The sequence below is a fragment of the Elgaria multicarinata genome, chromosome 21 (genome assembly GCF_023053635.1).
Source record: "Elgaria multicarinata webbii isolate HBS135686 ecotype San Diego chromosome 21, rElgMul1.1.pri, whole genome shotgun sequence".
NCBI lineage: Eukaryota > Metazoa > Chordata > Lepidosauria > Squamata > Anguidae > Elgaria > Elgaria multicarinata.
This window is the reverse complement of record NC_086191.1, coordinates 16,894,584-16,918,219: the sequence shown is the minus strand read 5'-3', so window position 1 is coordinate 16,918,219 and position 23,636 is coordinate 16,894,584. Positions and strand designations below refer to the sequence as shown.

At 60.1% G+C, this 23,636-nt stretch overlaps 1 protein-coding gene across 1 annotated transcript; it reads left to right on the top strand.

Annotated features, from left to right (window-relative positions):
• NTRK1 (neurotrophic receptor tyrosine kinase 1) lies at positions 1-22,215 on the top strand. The gene is made up of 17 exons (XM_063146309.1): positions 1-333; positions 4,675-4,749; positions 5,451-5,522; positions 7,095-7,163; positions 7,637-7,797; positions 7,977-8,140; positions 8,452-8,578; positions 10,996-11,331; positions 11,853-11,870; positions 12,398-12,462; positions 12,757-12,859; positions 15,231-15,377; positions 16,622-16,752; positions 17,024-17,196; positions 19,036-19,276; positions 20,569-20,727; positions 21,377-22,215. Exons 1-17 carry the CDS (start codon positions 158-160, stop codon positions 21,560-21,562), a joined length of 2,403 nt encoding a protein of 800 aa, XP_063002379.1. The 5' UTR covers positions 1-157; the 3' UTR covers positions 21,563-22,215.
• Positions 22,216-23,636: the final 1,421 nt, after the last annotated feature.

Sequence of the window (23,636 nt, the reverse complement as noted above, 5' to 3'; positions counted from 1 at the left end):
GCCCTTTAAACTGAGCAGATGTTTGCATGCACAAGTTCCCTGATTGACAAGCGGGAAAGAGAGACCTGAGCGCACCACGCCGGCCGTCGGGTGGGAGCAGATGGGGATCTACCGGCAGCTTCTATGAGCGGTGGAGGGTGTTGCCCGTGGAGAAAAGATGCTCCCAGGCTGTGCCGGACTGGTGCTCTCCCTGGCATGGCTGCTCCTGCCTCCGTGCGCGGCGTCCCCCTGCCTGGAGCAGTGCCGGTGCTACATGAACACCCTGCTGTGCCAGGAGCCCAACACCATCCAGAGCCTGGCACAGCTGCGGAGCTTGGAGAACTTCACCGAAATGTGAGTGTTGCTCTCGGGGGATCCGTGGGATGGGGGGGGGCCTGGTGGGACGGGGGTGGGGGCGAGTCCTGGCTCACTGCTGCCTGAGTTGCCCGTCGGAGGGCGCAGCAGAAGTTGGGGTGCCCCTCTTTGGGGCTCTGATGCTGGCCTTGTGCTGAAGGGAGCAGATGCCGAGTAAGCTGGGGCAGATGTTCTCTGGGTTCATGGGGAGCCGGTCTGGCAGCGGAGGTGCTCTGCCAAGCAAGGCCAGAGAGTGACACCCTGGGGTGGGGAAGCCAAGTGCACCGTCAGGGCACCAGGGAGGGAGGTGGGAGGGTGGGTGGGTGGGTGGCCCCGAAGCAGCTTCTGCCTGAGGGTGTCCGTCTCCGAGGTCTCAGGGAACGCCGGACCAAAGGGGCCCCTGCTGGTGGGCATACCTGGGGGGGGGGACCCTTCTTCCCCTTCACCCTCGCAGGGCAGCCCCCTCCCTCCCTTTGTGCCCCTTCCTCAAGTGAAGAGAAACCTCTACGAGCTGCACAAGAGGAACCGAGCGGCACGTGGTGATTAGCAGTAATTCAGTGCACAGGGAGTTGAAATGGGTGCAAGCTCCTCCCTCTTGGACACAGATTTGCACTTCTGCTGGTGAAAGTGGGTGCAAGAGGTTTTCGGGCAGGCTTTGCGGGCTTCTCCCCTCGCGGAGGCTTCTCGCCCCTGCTGCTCAAACAGAATGGCTCCGTCTCCGCTTTGGGCAAAGCATCTGACGCGTCCCTCTTCCCCGCTCCGGCGAGGTTGTTCCAGGGGCTGCCCACTCCTCTCAGCTCTTTCGAGCAGCAGCCGGCATCTTGTGCGTACAGCCTTGTCTTCATATGTGTGTGTGTGTAATTTCCACACCTTGTGAAATTAATGAATGTGCAAGTGTCGGACTTGAAGGCACTGGGTCCATTTCCTCTGGCATGGTAGCAAACGTCGCTGTTTCAGGGCTTGGCGTACGAAGGCAGCGTAATGCCCTCCGCAAGGATGCCTTCTGCCGGCAGCCTCAAAGCACCTAAAAAGAGAACCATAGAAATGCTTGGAGAGGAAAACAGAGGGGCTGCCTATCGCTGCGACCTCTGCAGACGGCCTCTCCTTTGCTCATGAGTGCCCACAGAGCTCGGAGGCGACGCTGCAGACCTGTGGGAGGGCAGTCGTCCTCTGTACAGGTCCTTGCTTGCAGGATGGCTTGGGAGGTGGCTCATGAAGTCCCAGGTGTGGAGGAAGGAGCTCGTTGGCCGAGGGTCCTGCCCGGCATGAACTGGCCAAGAGTTGGACTTGTTCATCAAAGAAGTGAGGTCTGGGACTAGGGCAGGCAGCAGAGGGGCAGAGTGCTGAGAGCTCCCAAAGGCTCCCGAGGAGGCCGTCGCCGCCAGGGGACGAGCAGCCGGGCGTCTTTTCTGGGCTGGCTGAAGTGGGAAGCCGGGGAACGTGCCCAGGCAACGGGTGTGGGGACGGGGTGCCGAGTGGGGAGACTTCAACACGAATTGTCTGGAGGGCCACGTCGGCACAAGACGCCCAGCTCACTTGGCCATAGCATCACCCAAGGTTTCCGCTCTTGGCTAACGGAGCACCAGAGGGGCAAATGACATTTGTAGCCACAGATCTGCTCTCATCCCATCTTAACTTTGGGATAAATAATATTCCTCCACAATTCCCCCTTCCCAGGGCCCCTGGGAGCGTGTCGCAGCCTCAAGGCCACCTGAGTCACCTCTGAGGGATGCCAACGCATTTCCCGGACTGGCAGAGTGGCTCAGCGTGTGTCTGCAAGGAAGCCCCGGCTCCCCCGAGGGGTGAAGTCCTCTCCCTCTGCCGGAGGAGCTGTGCGTCAGCCGGCCTCTAGAGCTGCTGGGAGAGAGCCTGGTTCCTAGAAAAATCTCCCCAGATCCCGTAATGGGCGGAGGAGGGGGAGGAGGGAGCCCATGTGTGTCTCTAGCGGGAGGGGGCCAGAAGAGCCCCAGGGTGCTCCGGGCTGCCCACTGCTTCCCAGTCTTCCCTCCTCGCCGCAGCTCAGCATCTGAACACCTGTCTTCAGTAACGCTGCCGGCATTGTGGAAGGTGTGGTCTGAAAGAGACCGGGGAATCCGCTCAGCGTGACGGGACCGTGGACAGGTCAGATGGAGCGTTAAGAACGATTAGGAATGGGGAATCGAATAACGCCGCAAGCGTCAGAATTCTATCAGTCTACGGTGCGAATAGGTTTGCAGTTGTGAATGCAGCTCTCATAACATCATGTGTGGCGTGAAGAAAATGAACAGGGAGCGATTTTTCTTTGCCTCTCCTCCCTTCCCAAACATGGGGCTCACCCAGTGAAAGGAGGGAGTTTGGAGTCCCTGCCGCAATGGCCCTCAGGCCTTTAAAAAAGAGCGAGATGCAGGCGGCAGGAAAGGGGGTGTCCCTGGCGGCTCGATGCCTTGGCCCCTGGAGTCAGAGCCAGGGGGCCTGGCTGAAGATCGGGTGCTTCCCGGCAGGAGCAGGGGTGGAAGGGGGCGGTTGGCCTTCACGGCCGGCTTCTGTGCGTCCCGGCGACAGCCAGCCAGACCCAGCGGGAGACAGAAGGCCGCGCAAGAGGGAGCTTCGCTAGGCCACGATGGCGGTGCCCTGGGAGGGAAAGGGGGCCTCCTGCCCCTGGCGGGGCTTGCCTAACCGTGGGTCGCTGTTCCCACCACCTTTAGCCCAGACTCTCTGCAGACGTACAGAGTGCTGGTCCGCACCATGTGCGTTTGAGAGCCCCCTCCTCCTCCTGGTCCCACCTGCGTGTGTGCTGTGGTGGCAAATGGCCTGCTGGCCTGCTGAGCGCAGCAAGGGCAGGCTTGGGCTGCCGGAGGAACGCCTGCCGCTTCATGGGGTCAGTCGTCTCTGCCGACTGCTGCTTCGCACGTTTCTCCCTCTGAGGAGTCGCCCTAGAAAGGCTTGGCTGCTTTCATGGACGAGAGCAGGCTTTGGGGTGGGAATAAGGCCCTTGGTCTGTCCTGGAAATAAGAGGCCTGGGCTTGGAGCGGCCTTCCCCCGCCTACTGCCCTCAGGAGCCTCTGTCCCCCATCATCCCTTAGCCAGCATGGCCAATAGCCAGGGACGATGGGGTGACCCAGGCCCTGCAACGTCATGGGGCAGGCAGGCAGGCAGGCAGGCAGAGAAATGTGGGATGAGGTGCCTCTTCTGAGCACAAGCCCAGCAGCCCAGGGGCCTGTTTCAAGCAGCACAGGCCCTTCTCCCCGCCCCCCCCCCCCCCCGGCTCCCTAAAAGCATTCTTGATTTCTGCAGCCCATTTTAGGGGGAGAATTAGGCCTCTTTGGTGTCGCTGCTGTTAAGCCACGGTGTCGCAGGAACTCCTGCCGGTCTTCTGCAACCCCCCTGGAGATCCCTTCTGCCCACTCCTGTTGGAGGGCTGTGGCTAGAGAAAAACGCTCCAGGGGTGATTTGTCTCCCTGCCGGCTTTGGCCCGTGGTGGTCCTGCCCTGGTGTGGAAGCCCGGAGGCTTGGCCGGCAGCTGTTCTCCGTCTTCCGAGCTACCAGCTGATGGGCCATGAGGCTGCTGCTGAACTCTGCCTCCCACACCGCAGGAGCCCGGTCACTTCTCTCCCGTGTGGCTGCGAGCGAGGAAGGTTCCTGGAAGGCCTGGCAGGGACTGACGCCAGCTGGAACTCGGGCAAGTGCGGAGGGAGGTGGCACTGCTCTGCCCTAGTCACGGCCCGTGGGCACGCGCCGCCACGCACGCATGCACGCAGCGCACAATTGCAAGGAGGCATCCTGGGCTAAGAGAAGAGGCCGCTTTATATCAAGGCAGAGGCAAAGGGGGGGAAGACATAAGTGCCGGGACGTCAGCAGGCCTCGTGGCTGCCGGAGGTCTCTGTGCCTGGGTCACTGGGCTGCTTTGGGAATGGAACACCGGCGGAGGGGGACCCCGGACTGATCCAGCCTCAGCCAGGGCACAGGGAGGGCGGTGCTTTTGGACTCCGCCACGGAAGCAGAAGGCTGCTGTGGGGAATGTCCAGCACTTCCCTTCTCTCCTGATAAGGATGCGGCCACTGCCTGGGCAGAAAGGCCACGGGTGGACGCAGCAGCATACCGGGGCTGCAGGGGCTTCCGCTCAGGCAGAAATGGAACCAGTGAGCTAGGGAGGTGGTGGGCTCTCCCACACTAGAGGCCTTCAAGAGGCAGCTGGACATGCTTTAGGGTGGATTCCTGCACTGAGCAGGGGGTTGGACTCGATGGCCTTGTAGGCCCCTTCCAACTCTGCTATTCTATGATTCTATGAAATGCAGCTCGTACAGGTAAATATTGCCGACTCTGAATCCATTCTCACACACACACCCTCCTCCTCCTTTTCAGAGTCATTGAGAACCAGACTGCGTTGACCAATCTCACTCTGGAGGACATGAAGAACCCCCGAGAACTGAAGAACCTGTAAGTCTCCAGGCTGGGGGTGGGGGGCCCTTTCCGCTTGTCTGTGGTCTTCTGCAAAGGGCGGTGGGGGGTGGGCTTGGCCTCCCCTGTCCATCCAGCTCCCAACCTGCTGCCCCTCCTTTCTCTGCCCCTCCTCTTTGGGGCAGTGATGGTGGAGGACGAGGACCTTATTTAGCACTGGGAGGGCAACAGGTGGTCTGGTTTGAAGGACGGGGGCGAGATGATCCACTGCCCCCTCCCCCAACCAGACAGACAGATGCATTCCCAAGGAAGCGGGAGGCTGAGCTGTTTCCTGAGCCATTCCCCTCCCCCCAGATCACTCTCCTCCCATTTACGAGGCCGGAAGCTTCTCCCAGCGCTGCCCCTGAAGGTGGACATGGAGGCCCACGAGCCTCGGGGTGGGTTCCGACCCCCCAGCAGCACCCGCGGCCCTCTTGCCCGCCCTGACGGCACCGCCAGTGCTCGGCGGCAGCCCCTGCTGGGCTACTGAGCTGCTCCCCTCCGGCTGGGAGGCCCCATCTCCAGCGCGGGCCCCTGTGTTCTGGGCGCCTGTTCAGGCTGGACGCCAGCCAGGTTCCCTGCCCTCCCGGTGCCAGGCCACGGCATCCCTGGGGCCGAGGGAGGCGGCTTTGCCCCCTTTGTGTGCAAAGCCCCGGTGTGGCTGTTTTCTGTGCCGTGCTGACTTTGCTCATGCGTCGCAGGACCATCTCGAAGACGCAACTGCAGTTCATCTCGCCAGACGCCTTCAGAGCCAGCCCCAACCTGACGCACGTGTGAGTAGTGGCGGCGGCCTGGAGCGTGTCCTCTTCGGCATGGATTGGGGCCTGAGTGCCGGGGAACAGAGTGGGAGGGGAACAGAGGGCAGCGAGGGGGGGCATTGTGCAGAGGCCGGGGGCCTCTGCTCCTGAGCCTCAGTTCCCCAACTGCAAATCGGGGATCTTCATAACCCATCGGGTCACTGTGAGAATCTGGAGCAGCCCATGTATCGTGGGGGCTCTTTGCCAGCCTCCTGCCCTTCTTTCTCTCCCACTCTTTGCCTGGGGAGTCAGCCGGCCCAGTGACAGCATCCGGGCTGAGGGCTGGGCGGGCCCGTGGTTGGTGGGGAAGGGGAAGGGGGGCTCCCCCCAGCTCAGAGGAGGAATTGATCGGGAGCAGCAGCTGCCCCTTGCGCTAAAAGGGGCGTCACAGCAGAAATCTGCCCCTTGGCAGCAGCTGAGCAGAGGAATGGCGCTGCTGAGCTGGGAAGGCAGCGAGCGGCCCCTGGCCTGAGCCCCCCCCCCCCCCCCCGGAGCCTGCGTGCCTGGCTCCCGCTCTGCGCGTCCAGCAGCCCCTGCCCAGCTGTTGGGCAGCCTGGCCCTCCTCTCTCCCGCCCCTAACACTGACGGCTGCCCTCCCCCCGCAGCCCCTGAGGCCCTTTCTCCGCCACAGGTGAGGGTGGAGGGCAGCTTGATCCGCCACCTGCCATGTGGCCCTGCATTGCCCTGTCCTTGCATCGGAGCAGGGCCCTTGGAGAAGGTGTCGGCAGGTGCCCAGTGGGACACCCACCCACCCCGTTGCCCCCGGCCCACGCCCAGCCAACTTCCCCCCTGGCGAGTCTTCCTCCGGACAGTCTGGGATGAGTCTGTGTTCTTGGAGTGTCTGGATCACAGGACTCAGAGCTCGGTGGTGGTGATGGGGAGGGGGCTGAGGAGCTGCACCGAAGCTCCTCTTTTGGAGCCTTAAAAGAATCGCCTCTGGGGACTTCTGGACGTGGTTTGGTGTCCTTGAGGCAAAGTGCCTTCAGAAGGCGGCGTGTCTCTTGGCAAGAGCTGGAGCACCAGCCAGAGAGGTCCAGCTGTCCTCTCCTCTCCCGTTGTGCCTGCAAATGCGTCCCCCCATCTCTGAGGACCCCGTGTATCCCCCCCCCCCCCCGCTTCCTTTCCTGCTCCCCCTGGGCTGGGGCGTAGTTAATCATTGTTAGTGTTAATCTCCCTCTGCAACAGAGAGTATTGATTTGTTCCCATGTAGCACACTGCTGGCCTTGCCGCTTCCCTCCGCCCCAACTCCTTGTGCCCACAGATTCACTGTCCCTGGGAGCTCGGCCGCGCCCGTGGGGAATGCTGCTGGCTTGCTGCTCTGGGCGTCTACCTCTTGCGTCTGTCCAGGGCTGGCACAGCAAAGCCAAGCTAGCCAGGAGTTCCCGTTTTGGATAAATCCAGAGGAGCCCCAATTGAGGCGGCAGTGCAGGACAGGGTGGGGCAGCCGTGCAGGGTCAGGCCACAGAGCTGCCCTGCCGGGAGGGTGGATGTCCGTGGCAGCAGGCCACGTGAGCTGCCTCCTTGTCCTTCTCCTCCTCTCCCGTGCAGGAACCTCGCCTACAACGAGCTGCGGTTCCTGTCCTGGAAGGTTTTCCATCTCCTCCGTCTGCAGGAGCTGTAAGTCACCCCCTCGGGATGGGGAGGGGGTCAGGTGGCCCTTGGGTCGCCTTGCAGGGCTCCGGTGCCAGTCTTCTGGGGCGGGGGGGGGGGTGCTTCGTCTGTGCTGTCTCCCATCTCCACACACCCACAACAGAATTTGCTTATCAAGGTGGGTCTCGTCCTCTGAGGGCTGCGGAGTTCCACTTCCTGTGTGGGCCGAGAGCAGCGGAAGTCTGGGGGAAGTGGCCGGAAAACACCGGCAAAGTGGCGTGGCCCTGCCACTCCGTTCGTGGTGCAGCTTTGAGGGAATCCCTCCGCAGCCCTCTGCCCCCAAAAGGACAGAAGCTGGACAAGGGAGGCCCTTGTCCTTGGCAGGGCTCCCGTCGTTCGGAAAGCCTCGTGACAAGGGCCACGTGTGTGAGGCTCTTCCTCCTGTCCCACGTCTGCCGGGCTCCTCAGCCACCCAGCGGCTGCTCCTCTCCTCCACACAGGGTTCTTGTGGGGAACCCGCTCCAGTGCTCCTGTGGGCTCCGGTGGCTGCAGCTGTGGCAGCAGAGCAGGCCAGCCGAGGCGTCGGGCAACCAGGCCTTGCGCTGCGTGGCAAGAGGCGGGAAGGCGATACCCGTGGCGAACATGAGTGTGGAGGGCTGTGGTAAGTACGTGGGCCTTGTGCTGTGCCCCGCTGAACGCTCACCCCCCCAATTGCCCTGGGGTTCCCCCTGCTCCCCCAGATGGCTCCTTTGGGGGTGGGGGCAACTAGTGGCCCTGCCCGGCCTGATGCCCTCGGGAGCCTTGCCTCAGCCGTCCTGTTGCCACTCTTCCCTCCGGCAGAGTTCCCAACCGTCTCGATCGAATACAACCCTGCCCCGGTGGGCGAGGGCGAAAATGTCAGCCTGACGTGCCGCGTCACAGGAGAGCCACGGCCAGCTGTGCGGTGGCTCGTGCCGGACGTGTGGTCTGACCCTCCCATCATCGCCCCGGCCAACGCGAGTGGGGTCAGTCGCCTTGCCTTTCATTCGGTGGGGGGGGAGGGTTGGGGGCGCCTCTGACCCCCCACCGTGAGCCTTTGAAGCGGAGTAAGAGAGCATTGGAAATAGAGGAGTTCTGTCTCAGCCCTCGGCACCCGTTCCTGCCTCTGCTGCCTCACTCCTTTCGCTGGAGAAGCGGTTGACTGGCTTAGAGACAGGCCGCAAAGCCCAGGGCCTGTGTGTATGTGGTGGTGGGGTGAATGGGGTGGGGGGTGGGGCGGGGGTCGGCTCAGCCACTGGCGTACTGGAGCCGCCGCTTCCGCTCTGTGCCCGTGCAGAATTCAGAGTCAGAAACCACGCTACAAATCCTGAACGTCTCCCCTGACTTCAACCTCCAAAACATCACCTGCCAAGCAGAGAATGAAGCAGGACTGAGCGAGGACGTAGCCCAGCTGAACGTGACGTGTAAGAGTGAAGGAGAGCTCCCTCTTCCCCCCTCCCCCTCTCTCTCCCCGGGAAGTCTCTGCCCTGCCTGCCTGCCAGCCTGCCTGCCTGCCTGCCACAAGGGCAGGGGCGGCAGGGGGGCAGGAAGGGTGGTTCTTCTGATGCTCCATGAGAACCATGGGTCTGGAGTGGCATTTGGAAGGGGGAATTCTGTAAGGCCTTGTCAGGGAGAGCACTGATAGGTTATCCCACTTCTGCCACCACATATGAGGAAAACACCTAGTTTCCCCTTTTCAGAAAACGTTGAGACTTGAGCCCATGGAATTCCCTGCCACAATTTCTGATGGAAGTTCTCAGATGGACCTCTCCAGGTTCCAGGGCAGCTCAGATGTTTCAGGGGCAGCTTGCCAAAGTGTCCTCTGAGGAGCCCTTGGTGCTGGCCTTGGTCACGTGCTTGAAGCTTCACCACAGCCTCACAGCACAGCCTCCTGATGCCCAGCTCCAAGCGCCGGATCCTGTTCCGTTGGGAATATTTGCTCCGGCCTGTTTCTTTTCTAGCACTGCGTTCCCAGCTGCCAACTCCAGCAGAACTTCTCATTTCCAATCTCCTGCCCAGAACCTCCAAGCAGTGGTGTGGCTTTATGTATCTTCCAGGCTGTGGACCGACCCACCCCCAGCCGGTCCCAGCTGTGCATTGCTGTCTGCCTGGTTCTTGTACATCTCCCCCGAGACATTTCCACAACTCCATATTTATTTATCTATTTATTATTGCATTTCTATACTGGCCAATTGCTGAAACTCTCTGGGTGGTTCACAGAAATCAAAACCATGAAGACAATTCAGAGTATAAAACCGACATAGCAACCAGAAGCAAGGCAGCCCAAGCTGCCCACTGGCCAATCCACGGAAAGAACGCCGGGCTTCCAGCCCACGCCGTGGAAGGGGCGACTTCGCCCAGGGGTCGGTTGAAGAGCATAAACGTGGAAAACCCTGGGCAAACAGATAAAAACACAGTATTGATTCACAGGCGTACACGGTCGAGTGTAGTATTGGGTGCCCCAGGGTTGGTCTCACTTTTAGTTTGAATCAAGCCTGACCATAACTCATTGTGCCTTAACTCTGCATCCTGGAGTCGGATCAAATGTGGGGGGGCGGGAGCTGGGCAGCGGTGGTATTTCAGGCATGGGGGGGGGGTTGATTTTTTTTTTTAAGATTTTTTATTTTCTACAATATTTAAACATACACCATTACAATTAAAGAAACAACATACTACATAACTGTTGAATAACATTGATATCATATCTATATAACATAATCAAACTTAACATATAAGTGCACCCCCCACCTCGGGATCTCATTCCTGATTCCAAAATCTCATACTTTCTTCTGCTGGTGATTCCCACTTCCCTTTGAAAACAGAAATATTAGGAACTGTTTCCAAATTCCTTCAAAATCATTTGTTTTAGCTATACCTCTTCTCCATTTAATATTACAAGTCAATTTATCATTAATAGCTATATCCCATACTTCTTTATACCATTCTTCAATACAATAATCCCCTTGAATCTTCCAGTTCCTAGCTACAATCAATCGTGCCGCAGTGAGCAAATTCGATATCAATTCCTTAATTTCTTTTTTACATTTTAAATCTTCAAATAGTGACAGTAATGCAACTTTTGGTGTTGGTTCTATCTTCATTCCCACAATTTCTTCAATCTCCAAAAACACCATCTTCCACAATTTTTGTACATATTTGCATTCCCACCACATATGTAAATACGTTCCTTTCCCCCCACATCCTCTCCAACAATTTGCTGAGTGCTGATTATTTAGCTTATTTAATCTAACCGGGGTTAGGTACCACCTCCATATAATTTTAAAGTAATTCTCTTTTATTCTTACTGACATGTTTCTCAACACTCTTTGTTTCCATAGTCCCTCCCAGCTCTGTTGTCCTATTTGTACATTCAAGTCTGTCTCCCAAACCATTTTACCTGAACTATCCATCGGCCCTTTCTCCAACAGTATTCTATATATTTCACTCATTAACCCTTTTGACACTGTTCTTTTTCCCTTATCATTTTCTTTCTTAACTATTAATTCCTCAAACTTCGTCAGTTCTCTACAATCTCCATTTTCTCTTACCCACTTTTTGGTCCACTGTTCTAATTGCCAATAATTTAACCAAGTTAATTTTATATCTTTTAAAACCTCTTCCATATCCTCTCTTGTATTCATTTCTCTTAACCATTCTCTTAGTTTCATTTTATTGTTTTCTATTAAAACTTTACTTAATCTACTCTTTAATTCCTCCGGGAAATTCTTTAACGTTATTACCGGTGATAAAGGTGAGTTGCTTGGGAGCAACTTGGGGGTGGGTGGGTTGAGGGCTCACGGGTGTTCCCAGGGCCAGGCTTTGACGCTCCTCCAATCTGCAGTTCCAGCCATGATCCACGAGCTGAGCCGAGCCGTGAACTACCACCACTGGTGCATTCCCTTCTCAGTGGACGGCAACCCCAGCCCCAGCATTTCGTGGCTCTTTGACAACCGAGACCTGGATATGTCAAAGTACATCCACATCGACTTCTTTCAAGACCAGGTCCGCAATTCCACCACAGTGCACGGCTGCTTGTCTCTCGACAACCCCACCCACGTCATGAACGGCAACTACACCTTGCTCGTGCGCAACCCCCTGGGGGCCGCCCAGGCCACCGCCTACCAGCACTTCATGGACACCCCTGATGAGAACTTCCGTCCGGAGGACCCTATCCACGGTACTGGGCCTTGCGCGGCAAACGTGCCTCAAAATCTCGTGGGGGGAGGGGAGGGGCTGCCCCTGGCTCCGTGCGATCTGCCTGTCTTGGCAGAGTGGCACGCTCCGTAGCAGCTCGGCTGCGGCTTCCCTTCCCATGAAGGGTCATCTTTGCTGCTGTTTTTTCTGGAGTTGGATGATGGAAGGGAAGGCAGGAGCATCTATGGGGCGCAGGAGCTGGGCGTGGCGCACGCCAGCTCCTCCCTCCCTCCCTCAAGCGCACATGTATGAATCGGGTGTGTGTTGTGTGCAGCCCCTGGGTGGGGTCATGGGGACTCCTTGCTCTCCTCCTCGTTGAGCGAAGGATGGACGCAAAGGCGTTTGCTGGCTGGCTTTCACTGTTTGCCACAGTGCTTGTGACCTGGGGGTGGGGAGGCATTTGCGCGTGCCCACAGGTGTGCCCGCCACGTGCTGGCACAAATGGCAACTCCCGGAGGCCTTGCGAGGGAGGGTAACGGCGCTCTTTCTCTGCTTCTCTTTTAGTGCTATTATCACCAACAAGTAAGTTTGCGGGAAGACTCGGCGGCTCCCTTTGCAGTCGTGACGGGGAGGGTAGCTGGGCCGTGCCAGGCCCGACCATGGGGGCCCTGGGCTCTGGTGGAGAAGGGCAGTGGCCTGTCGCCCGAGGAGCTGCAGTTGTGCCGTGAAGGCTGGCAGAGCTGTGCCCTGGAGCGCGTATCGTGACCTCTCGTGTGTCTGCGGGGAGAGGCAGGTGCCGGCCGGGGGGAGGCTGGACTGAGCGTCAGATCCCGGGGCGCTTCCGCTCAGATAGCCTCGTGCAGCCACGCTGTCCTTTCCTCCTTAACAGGATGCCCAGTGGAAAGAAAAAGGGTGGCCGAAGTGGCGTGGAAACCCCAGAGGGTGATGGGTGGAAAGCAGTGACGCCTGGAGGCCTGTACAGTTCCTTGAATGGGGCTGGGCCCTGGCAGGGTAGAAGCCTCGCCCGCAAGCACCCTGAGACCCCTCAGCATGGAGGGTCAGGCGGTGTGAGCAAATGGGGTGACCTGCTTTGCTGCTTCTGTTTGCAGAAACTGCTGATAGGAACAGGACTGAGCAGGAGCCTGTGGAGACACCAGAGGAGCACACAGTCGGGGTGAGGAGTGGGGAATTGCTGCCAGGGAGAAGGCAGCGTGCAGCGGGCGCTGCGGGGGCTGGCATGAGCTTCGCATGCGCCAGACTGGCCATGTTGGTGTCCGCTTTAATGCGGAGGAGCAGAGGAGGTAACCTTGAAAGAGCAGGGTGCCTCTGAGGCTTGGTTCTCTGGATCGCTAGACTGGGGAGGACGCCCCACCGCCCCTTTGACTGGCCGCTGCTCCTTCGGGACGCGTTCCCGGGGCCGTTGGGCAGCTTCTCTGGCCTGAGCCTCTGCTGTGTGTCCCTCTTCCAGATCTCTCTGGCCGTGGTGTTGGCGGTCTGTGCGTGCATCTTCCTCACCGTCATGTTGATCATCCTCAACAAGTGTGGCCAGCATTCCAAGTTTGGAATTAACCGTAAGGCTCCCCGTGCCGGCGGTGGTGGTGGAGGGGGAGGGCGGTCGCCTGTTCTCCCCTCCCTCCGGCTAGCTGCTCGGCAGGGAAGGAGGCCTTGCTCAGCCCCGAGGAAACGGCTCTTGCAACCGAACGGAAAGCCTGCGTTCGTGTCCCGGTGGCATCAACAGGCCTCCACGTCCTCTTGTGCAGCCTGCTGGTGGGCTGGGGGTGGGAAGCCCCCTCTGCACGTGCAGCCGTGGCTGGAAGGTGGGCCCGGTCCGGCATCTCCTCCTGTCGGCCTTCAGAGGTGCCTTGCTGGTGACCTGGGGGCTTCACGTCACTATCGTACTGGAGGAGGAGGAGGAGGAGGAGGAGGAGGAGGAGGAGGAGGCTTCTTCACCACCACCACGAATGCACCTCAATCTCCCGTCTGGCCACCCGTCTTCCTCCTCCGCCCTCTCCTTCCCTGTGGCAATCCCTGATCTTGTGAAAGGGGGAAGAGGCATCTCCAGCCAGGCCCCTGCCCTGCTTGCTGTCTCCCTTTCCCCTCCCCTCTTCTTCAAACGCAAGGCTGTGCAGACCACCTCTGCCCCAAATGGGCTTCCCTCGTCTTGCAGAGATGTTTCCTGACGTTTCCCTGCTGTGTGGCTTTCAGTGGGCAGTGGGGCACCTCCATCTGGGCTGTGGGGGGGAGCAAGGCAGATGCAGGCCCCGGGTGGGTGGAAGGTGGGGCTGGGCCAGGGAGCGCACTCCTTCCCCCCTCCCCATTTCATTAATGCTTCTCTTCCTCCCCCTTCAGGCAGGCATCAGCTGCTAATTCACTGCTGGAATTGATTCAGGCTGTAAATGGGTTTGATCTGCCTGTATCACCCCCAAGGGAGTGGGGAGGGGGGTGGAGCAGTAGCAGCCACTTGTTGTAGCAGCCTCACGCGGCTGTGAAGCCAGATGGCAGGGCGGGGGGGGGGGGAGGCAGGCAGCTGCAGCAGTAGCCGCTCCCTGGTCCTGCCCACTTGGACTCGGCCCGGCAGGACTAGGACCGCCGGGCCTGTGGTGGGTGTGGGATGTCCTTGGAGGTGGCCGTGGAGGCATCCTCAGGACTGCAGTGCAGCTCAACTCCGAGAACCGGCCCCTTCGTGGGGAGCCCCCTGTCCCCAAATAGATGCTGTCCTATCTGGGGGTTCCCACCAGGTCCTTCGGCCGCCAGCATCCCCGGAGGCGCAAACCCAGGGGGAACCCGACCGAAGAGGGTCAGAAATGGAGCGGGGCAGAGGCACAACCCTTCTCCCCCCCGCCCCGCCCCCCCCCCCGAACTCCCTCTGGGGAAATGTGCTTGGGACCACATGCCAGCAGCAGGCTACCACGTGCAGTTTGCATTGGGAAAGGAAGGCCTCCCACCTTCTCCAGCAGAAGCTACCACTGCCACCGCCATGCCAAAGGAAAGCAATTTGCAGGCATGGGGGGGACAACTGATCCCGATCTGGACCTGAGTGTGGGCTCAGAGGGGTGGGGCTATCACACGTTGCCCTCCTTGGCTCTAGTGGGCAGGCTCTGGGGCTCACTGCTGCGCACGCACAACAGCCCCCGTCCCATTCAGTGCCGCCCAGCCTCTCTGGGTAGGGAACGCTCCTGCCTGAAACCCAGGCCAGCCGCTTCCGCCGGCCACCGGGGCCACTCCTACTCCAGGTGGCCCAGGGGCCGGGCAGCTCCTAGGACTGGCCTTTGTTTGAGGGGAAGCCATTCCCCTTCCTTCCGTCCGTCCGTCCTTCCTTCCCTGAATAGGAAGGAGGGGACGGATGGACACACGCAGACACACCCTCTCTGAGGTCGGAAGGGCCCACCCCGCTGCAGGTTTTTCTCCGTCCCTTTGGACCCCCCTAGATTTGGAGTCATTCTCTCCAGGCTCCTTCAGCCAGGCAACCTCACTTTGACGTTGATGAAGACGCATGTGGGGAAGGCTGGCTGGCTGGTGATGGACCCTCTCGCGGTAATTACTGGAGGCTTAAACGCTCCGGTTACTGCTCCCTTGCCAATGCCTCCCGCTCAGAGGAAGGGGGGTGGGGGGCGCTCGGAAGCCGGCAAGGCACTTTGCCTTCTGTGGGGCACATCCTTCACGCTCCCCCCGCCCCCCCCCCACCTCTGGGCCTCAGACAGGGAGTAGCAGTCCAGCGGGGGCGGTCTCCACACGGGCAGGGGAGCTTTGCAAGAGGTCCACACGAGGACCTCCGACGCTCGCCAGTGGGGCCCGAGGCTGCCCAGCAGAGGTGTCTTTGCCAGATGGGGAGCTCGGGTGGCTGATGGGGCCGTGGATCCATGGCTGGGGAGGGGCTTGAAGCCGGCTCGCCCGGCACTTGCTCCTGAAGGGCCTTGGTGGCTTCTCTGCTTTGCTGCTCAGGGTCAGCTATGCTGGCACAAGAAGACGACCTGGCCATGTCCCTGCAACTCATGAATATGGGCAGCAGCCCCCTTTCCTCCGCCGAGAGCAAGCTGGAGGCCCTGAAGACCAACTTCATCGAGAACCCACAGTACTTCTGCAATACATGTGAGTCTTGGGCTTCCCGGGGGTGTTCCAAACACTCCAGGCCTCGGCAGGCGAGGAAGGCAACGCAGCAGTGGCGGAAGGCCAGAGCCTTGCAGGCCGTCAGCAGAGCCCACCCCCACCCCGGGTGCACTGTGGGGGAGTGGGGGGCTGCACTTCGGCCACAGCAGCTCCACAAGACCTCCGTCGCCCAGGACAGCCTCCAGGGGAAGAGAGGGCCGGCGAAGTTGCCGTGGTCCTGGGAGGCCTTGCAGGGCTTCTGCCAGAGTTGCATCTGAGCTGCTGTGGTTCTGAAGGTGCTGAGATCCCAGCTGACCTTGAGAGCAAAATCCTGCTGCCCTTCGTTTATTATTGTTGATGCAAGATGAGTTTACTCCACCCTTCTACGCATTTCTGGGCTGGCTTACAAGTAGTTAAAATCACAATAAGCCAATGAAAAGGAAAACATAGAAACGTGACAATACGTAAGGGCGGTGTGCAAGCAGTGGCAGGAATAGAAGCAGAAGCCAAGGCTCCTTAAAAGTCTGTAGAGAAGGTTTGGGGGCCTGGGGGAAATAAAAAGTCCTTTGCCTCATGCTGACATGACCCTGAGGGAGCCTCCCGGGGTGGGGGGGGGTGGAGCATTCCACCGCTGGGGTGACAATGCTGTGTAATGCTCCCACACACACACACTCTCTCTCACACTGCCTGCCCGGGAGGCTCCGCTGGCCCTCTGCCTTGTACCCTCACCCCCTTTTGCGCTTCAGGTGGTGGGGCATCCAGAGAAAAGCTTCCGTGGGTGATCTGGGTGTCAGCAGGCCCACGTGGAGGCCAAGCCACAAGCCATGGGGGCCTTTGGGCAGGAAACCAGCACAAGTTGCCTTTGAGCCCCGGAGCAAACTCTGGGAGGCAAAGCCCGGGCCCTTCACGCCCACTGCGGGTGTCGCAGCCCCGCATCTGGCATCTTAGTCTTGACTGTGGGGCTACCAGGGCATGGATCACGGAGGTGAGGATGTGTCCTGACCAGGGCGGGGTGGCTGCTGACTTCGAGGCGCCCTGTGCTGCGGACAGAACCTCTGCATCTGTGATCGGGGCTGGTGGATGGGCACACAGGGCTGCAGCCTTGTTCCTCTCAGCCCGATCGGCTGTGCCAGAGCCTGAGGCCCTGGGCAGGGCCTCCTGTTGCTCCGGGCCTGATGGTGCACCCTGCCTGCCTGCCTGCCTGTGCGTGCGGCAAAGAGCCTCCTTTCTTCCCCACCCCCTCACAGGTGTGCACCACATTAAGCGCAGGGACATCGTCCTCAAGTGGGAGCTGGGAGAGGGGGCCTTTGGCAAAGTCTTCCTGGCAGAGTGCTACAACCTCAGCCCCACGCAGGAGAAGATGCTGGTGGCTGTCAAGGTGAGCGAGACCGGGGCTCCTGGGGGTTGCCCCCCGTTCCCCTCTCTTTTTGCGCTGGACGGCTCTGCTCGCACAGCTTGGCTTGGGGTCGAGGGCTGGAATGCTTTCTTCTGAAGGGTGGATGGCAGATTTCTCATTGCAAGAGTTTCCAGAATTGTGCATTTTTGCTAGAAGAGAGGGATTGACAGGCATGAACCCCACCAGCGGAGGCCTGCGTCCGGGGCCAGCTTGGCCGTCGCTGCTTCTCTGACCCATTTCCCTCCTTCCCCAGACCCTGAAAGAAGCCACCGAGAACGCCCGGCTGGACTTCCAACGCGAGGCGGAGCTGCTGACGGTGCTGCAGCACGAGCACATCGTCAAGTTCTACGGGGTCTGTGCTGACGGCGAGCCGCTGGTCATGCTCTTCGAGTACATGAAGCACGGAGACCTCAATCGCTTCCTCCGGTGGGTCAGCTGAACGAGGTGGGGGGAGCATCTATGGGGCTATCGAAGTGTGACACAAGTGCGGGGGGCAGCTTCAGCCGTCGGTGTGTGGCCCGCGTCAGTGGGGGCTGCTGGGGGGGTTCTCCAGCCGGTGCGCCAGGAGGAGTACTGGGGCTGCCCCAATCCTGGCTGAGGCCAGACCCCCCTCACCCCCCCCCCAAGGTTTGTGCCCACGCCCACGTATACCCACTCGTTCTCTCAGATGTTCAGGCAAAGATGTGTGCATCTAACGGTTAGCACACCGGTGGGGGGGGGGGGGAAGCGTGTGTGTCTGTTGACAGCAGAAGGGCCCAGAGCCGCAGGTGAGGAAAAGCCCCCGCTCTCTTCCAATCCTAGCCCCCGCTCTCTTCCAAAGCCCCTGCTCACAGTTCTTGTCCTGTTGCTGCTGGACTGAATTGTCCCGATTTGATCCTCCTCCTCCTCCCCCCAGGCCTCCCCCACCCCACCCAGGCCTCCCGCCCCCTCCCCTGGTCCATTACTGCAGCAGCAGCTTAGCTGGCCCTCCCCCTCCCCCAGCTAATGCAATCTTCCCTTGCAATATTGATTAGATTAGCTGTCTGAGAGGCTCAAATTGAGGGAGATTGCCCATCAGCTGGAATCAGCAGAGGCTCTCTCGATTGCCCCCTCAGGTATTGCCAATAGACAGGAGCTGCCAACGGCCCTGCTTAGCCTCCCTGGGACGAGCGCAGAGACGACACACGGCTCTGAGGGTTATGGTGATGAGAGTTGGCATTAATGGTTGTGCTTTACCGGAGACCTGGGCTCCTCACAGTGGCCACCGCCTCCTCCTCCTCCTCCTCCTCCTCTTCCACTGCCAGCTGCGCTTCCTTTGTGTCGGGCGAAGGGAGGGCAAAGCCACCTTGGCCAGAGGAGCGGGGTGGGGGCATCCCTCTGTGGGGCTTTTGTGGGGGGCTCATAGCAGTGGGCCGGGAGGGGCAGGCTGCACGTGGCTTCCCGTGCAGCCACGTGGCTGGCCGCTGTACAACAGGAACGGGGCGCTGAGCAGGACGGGCCCAGCTTGGGTCTGAACTGCCCAGCCGAGTTCGCTGGTTTGCCAGTCAGTGCAGGGGATAGGAAGCCCAGGTCCACTGCGCTGCCTGTCCGGCTCGACGTTTCACGGCCTTTTCCCCCACTCCTTCGCTTGCTCACAGAGAGGTGGCGGGAGCCTTGGGAGGCTCCAAGGGGCAGGCCCACGCGGCGCGGCCGTGATCCTCCCACGCTGCCAGAAAGCGGGAGCGTTCCCCCTGCGCTGGTGTTCTCCGGTGATCCCCGCGAGGCTCAGAGGAGCTCCGCTCGCCACACAGCGGCCAGAGGAGACGCGAGTCCCGCCCAGCGGTGTGCAAGAGCACCTCAGGCTGCGCCCTGATGCCTTCTGACGCTCCGTCCCCGGCGCCCTTCAGCGTCGCCTCACGTAGCGCCATCTTTAGCGCCGTAGCAGCACGTCAGTTGGAACTCCACACGCACCCCACACGGCCACCCCTGTGGCTGAATGGGTTAGGGGGTGGGAGGGGACCAACATGACCTGAGAGCAGCATAGCTCCAAGGCCCTGGTCGTGAACAGGGAGAAGCAGGTGGCAGCGGCGGCTGTGCACGTGCGTCTGTGTGTGTGTGTGGGCGCGTGGGCGTCTGGCTGCTTTGCCCTCTGGGCTGGCTCGGCTGGTTCCAAAGGTGCTCCCGGGTGACCCTTCTGATCCGTCCAGGCCGGCAGCGCCCCGAGGGGGTGCCACCCTGGAAGGTGCCCTCCCCCCCCCCCCCCCAATAATGTTAAGATGCCCTTAAATGAGTCATTCTTGGCTGCAGGTCCCACGGTCCAGATGCGAAGATCCTGGATCACGGGAACGACCAGCCCTTTGGGCAGCTGAACCTTAGCCAGAGGCTGCAGGTGGCCACCCAGATCGCCTCCGGCATGGTCTACCTCGCCTCCCTGCACTTTGTCCACCGGGACCTGGCGACCCGGAACTGCCTGGTGGGACACAACTTGGTGGTGAAGATTGGGGACTTCGGCATGTCCCGGGACATCTACAGCACGGACTACTACCGGGTAAGTGGAGTCGGAAGAGGTTCCGTGGCGTGGGCCTGCACCGCCCCCGCTCGCCTAGAAGCCTCCCCCTGGTTCCCCTGGCCTTGGCCAGACTCACCCCTTCCCCTCTCCCATAATACTACAGCCCAGCGGAGTCATTAACCCATGAAGCTGGTTGGTGAGAGATACTGAAGGACTTCTGCACACAGCGTGGAGTTGAACGGTGCCGTTCACTTCCACAAGACGTAGTGATGGTCACCAATTTGGATGGCTTTCAAAGGGTTAGACAAATCCCCAGAGAAGGCCACCTGTGGCTACCAGTCCTGATGGCTGTATGCTACCCCCAGCATCAGAGAGGCAGCATGCCAATGGACAGCAGTTGCTGGGGAACATGGGCGGCACTCATGTCCTGCTTGTGAGCGTCCCCTTGGGGCGTCTGGTTGGGCACTATGCGCACAGCACGCTGCACTGGATGGGCCCTCGCCCAGCGCCACCCTCCAGCCTCAAGATGTCCTTCCTTGGTGCCAGCCGGCCCCCACGTTGGGGCGCAGATTGCTGCCTCGGCTGCCAAGGCACCTGTGGGGCTGCCTGTGCCAGGGACGGCTCTGCCCTCTGAGGCTCGCAGATGCCTCCAGCCGCTCTTCCTGCTTCTCCCTCTGGCGCTCTGTAGGGCTTCATCCCTCTGACAGGCAGGCAGGCAGGCAGGCAGGCAGGCAGGCAGCTCAAAGTGGCCTCTCCTGGTTTTCTTTCCCTTTTAGCGCCTTCAGCCCTGGACCCCTGATCATCTTTAATGGAGCCCGGGGTGGAAAAACCTATAAGCACTTAGTCAGTGGAAACACAGGCGGCCTGGCAGGGAGGGCGGACAGGAGCTGCCATGAAAAGGTTAATTAAAAGGGGGAGCGAGAGAAGCAAGAAGGCCGATGGCTGGCAGGGAAAGTCTGAGGAGACTGGAAAGTTCCAGGCTTCCCGAGGAGGAGGAGGAGGAGGAGGAGGCGTCTGCTGGGGCCCTCCAAAGCAGGCGGGTCCTCGCCGACGTCTTGCATTTAAGTGCACTTCCAGGAACGGTCCTGGAGCCAGCCTCGAGCCTTTGCCAGGAGGCCCACTCCTAGCGCTTCAGCCACAGGGCCCTGGCCAGCGTGGCTGGTGGCAGCAACTGGTGCCGCCATGGGCAGACCGTAGGCAATGACCCAGGCCTCCCTGGCCCCTGCTCCGGCCCTCCGCTGAGTGCCAGGGATCGGGGTGCCAGCCAGCGCCCAGCCCTCCCCTTCGCCTCCTGCCCCCGCTCACCTCTCCCCCGTTCCCTTCCTGCGCAGGTTGGGGGTCGGACCATGCTGCCCATCCGATGGATGCCCCCAGAGAGCATTCTGTACCGGAAGTTCACCACAGAGAGCGACATCTGGAGCTTCGGGGTGGTTCTCTGGGAGATTTTCACCTATGGGAAGCAGCCGTGGTACCAGCTCTCCAACACAGAGGTAAAGGCTGGATCAGGCCAGGGTCTCGGGGCCAGGGAGCCAGTCCCGCGTGCCCAGATTTCTGGCCCTGAAGCAGGGAAGCACTAGAACTCACTCTTACATTGATTTGGGCGGGGGGCAGGGTCCGTGGGCAGAGTCATGCTCACCTTTTTCAAAGGTATTTTTGTAGGGCTGGGTCCTGATTTAGCACCCATTTAGCCCTCCCCACGGGCAAAACCATCCAGAGAATTCCAGACACGTTTTACTGAGAACTTGGAGCCCTTTTAGAGAATTAGGGAGAGGGCAGCAGCCGAGGAGATGAGTTCTCCGTCTGCTGAAGCCTCGGGACAGCAGCCTTGAGCCACCGAGGCTAGAAGGATTAGGGCCCCTAAGCCACAGTGGGCAAGTCAGGCCCCTGAGTTCCACCGCGTGGGTCCTTGTGGCCAGTGACAGGCCAGCCCAGGCAGCCAGACATAAGGGTCATTGTCTCTCTTCCTGGGACAAACACTGATCAGAATGGGGAGCAGCGAGAGGTTTTCCCTTCTCCGCTCCGCTCCATGCAGGGTTTCCTTGAATGGCGCGCCATGCCCCAGACAAGCCACGTTTCTGTAACTCTGAAGAGGCAGCTGAGCCGGAAAGGCTCCCTGTGCTTCTCTCTCGCTTCCCGCAGGCGATTGAGTGCATCACCCAGGGCCGTGAGCTGGAGAGGCCCCGGACCTGCCCCTCGGAGGTCTACGACATCATGCAGAGCTGCTGGCAGAGGGAGCCTCAGCAGCGGCAGAACATGAAGGACATCCACAGCCGGCTGCAAGCCCTGGTCAAGGCTCCTCCTGTCTACCTGGCTGTCCTCAGCTAAGATTGGGGATGGGGAGGGAGACGTGGACCGGCTTCTCCGTCCGTCCGTCCGTCCGTCCGTCCACCCGTCTGTCCAGGATCTGCCTCCCAAACTCCAGCAAATGGTTGTGCTCGTCTATGCGAGAGAGAACCCACCCTGGCGAGCAGCAGCACAGGTGACGCTGGCGAGACTGGACGCAACTCCCCCTCATTCATACCTGTGACCTGGTGGAGGAGAGGAAGGGGCGGCAGCAGCAGCAGCAGCAGCAGCAGCAGCTCCGTCTAGCGTTTTAGAAGAGCTGTTTGTCTGAGGCGGACCTGAATCCTCTCCAGGAGTGAGCATTTGCCTCCGGCTGGCCGGCCGGCCAGCTCTGCCCCTTTGCCCTGGAGGAGAGGCAGGCAGGGGCACACCGGGAAGGCGCTCCCGTCCCCTTCCCTGCTGCACAAAGAACAGCTGCGCGTCATCCTCTGTGTTTCACCAGCTGCGCTCGTGGGACGGAGTGGACTCCAGGCAAGCCGTGCGTTTTCTGGACTCTGTGGGAGCCGAAGGAGTTTCACAGGCCGTGGTGGTGGTGGTGGTGGTGGGAATTAGGGGGAAGCGGCTGAGCAACGTTAACTTCGTGTCCTAAGCTTTAAGTCTTTGTCGTTTATTATAATAGATAGCTTCTGCCTGGGTGGGAGGGTGGGAGGGAGGGAGGAGGGCACAAGGGTGAGCCACTGGGATTAAAAAGGCTGCACCGGATGGGGTGCATTTGCAGTCACAGGCTGGTTTGGACCATGAGAGAGAGGTGGGAGGGGGGGGACGTTCCAGAAGGGGGGGAGGGGGACTTCCAGGTGATGGAATGAGTGAGCCAAGTGTGAGGTGTGAACTAAGCAAAACCAAAGTTCTCCTTGTGGGTTTCTTACTTGATATTAAATTCTAAATAATCTAGAGTTATTGTTTCTAATGTAGGCTAAAGCCATAAACAGTTGCATAAAGCTACAAGGAGCCTCCTCTTCTGCCCCTTGAGGCTGCTGTCCCGTCTGTGTCTCTACAGCAGCAGATGCTTGCTAGGAAACAGGGCAGGGGCGGCTGGGCAGGTGGGGATGTGGAGCAGGCCTCAAGCACTGCACCGCAGGTCTGGCCTCCAAGGCCCCAGAACGGCAGGGCCAAAGCCGAGCGACGGGGATTTTGCCTGGAGGAGCAGAGGCCTTTTCCCTGTCTTGGAGGATGAGCCAAAAGGACGTTTCAGCAGAAGTGCAATAGCGTTACTGCGCCCATTGTGCAGGCGGCTTGATCCACCGCTATTGCTCATCTGAAGAAAAATCCCGAGCGGCTCCTGGGAGGTTCGCCTGAGCGAGGCCTGAGCTAGAGGCCGCCCCTCCCGAGACAAAATGCAGGACAATCTGTCACCTGCGGCCGCAGAGCTTGGCTTCCGCTCGCCTGTGGTGGGAATCGGCATGGATGAGGTCCCGCCAGGAGGGGTGAACGACTGCTCTCAGCCCTTCATTTCTAAGTCCTTGCTGAGTGTAGGGAGCAGGGATGGGGGGGGGGGTTTGTCTTCTGGGTCAGGATCTCCTCCCCAATTTCTGTAAACGCATCACAGGCGGGACAAACGCACGGCCAGCCACACAAGGACGGTTTCAGTGGCCTGTCATGTTGTCTGTAAGAATTTGAAGCAAATGCTGAAAAGAGACCATGCTGAATAATGAAATAAAATCTGTCTGATTCACTCAAATCCGTGTTGACAGATGTGTGTCTGCCATTCTTATTTTTAAGTTGCTCACTGGCTTCATTGGCCAGTCGCCTCCACCCTCGCCCGGCCAGAGGTGCAGTGAACCGCAAAGAAGAGCCAGAATCCAGTTCGTGCGCAGCCACCGGAGCGGAGGGCCGGCCGTGGGCCTCTTGCGCAGCGGCCGTGTGAATGAACGGCCCCGACGGCTGTGCGTCTTCCTCCCCGACCCTGGCGCTGGCACAGAGAGGCGCTCTGCCAGGCAGGGCGCCGTTGGAGGGGGAGGAACGGGCTGAGCCCTGTGCCTCAAAAGCGTCCACCCTTAGGAGGCCTGGAGCTGCCCTGCCCTGCACACCCCACCTCCTGGCAGGAAGGAAGACGTTG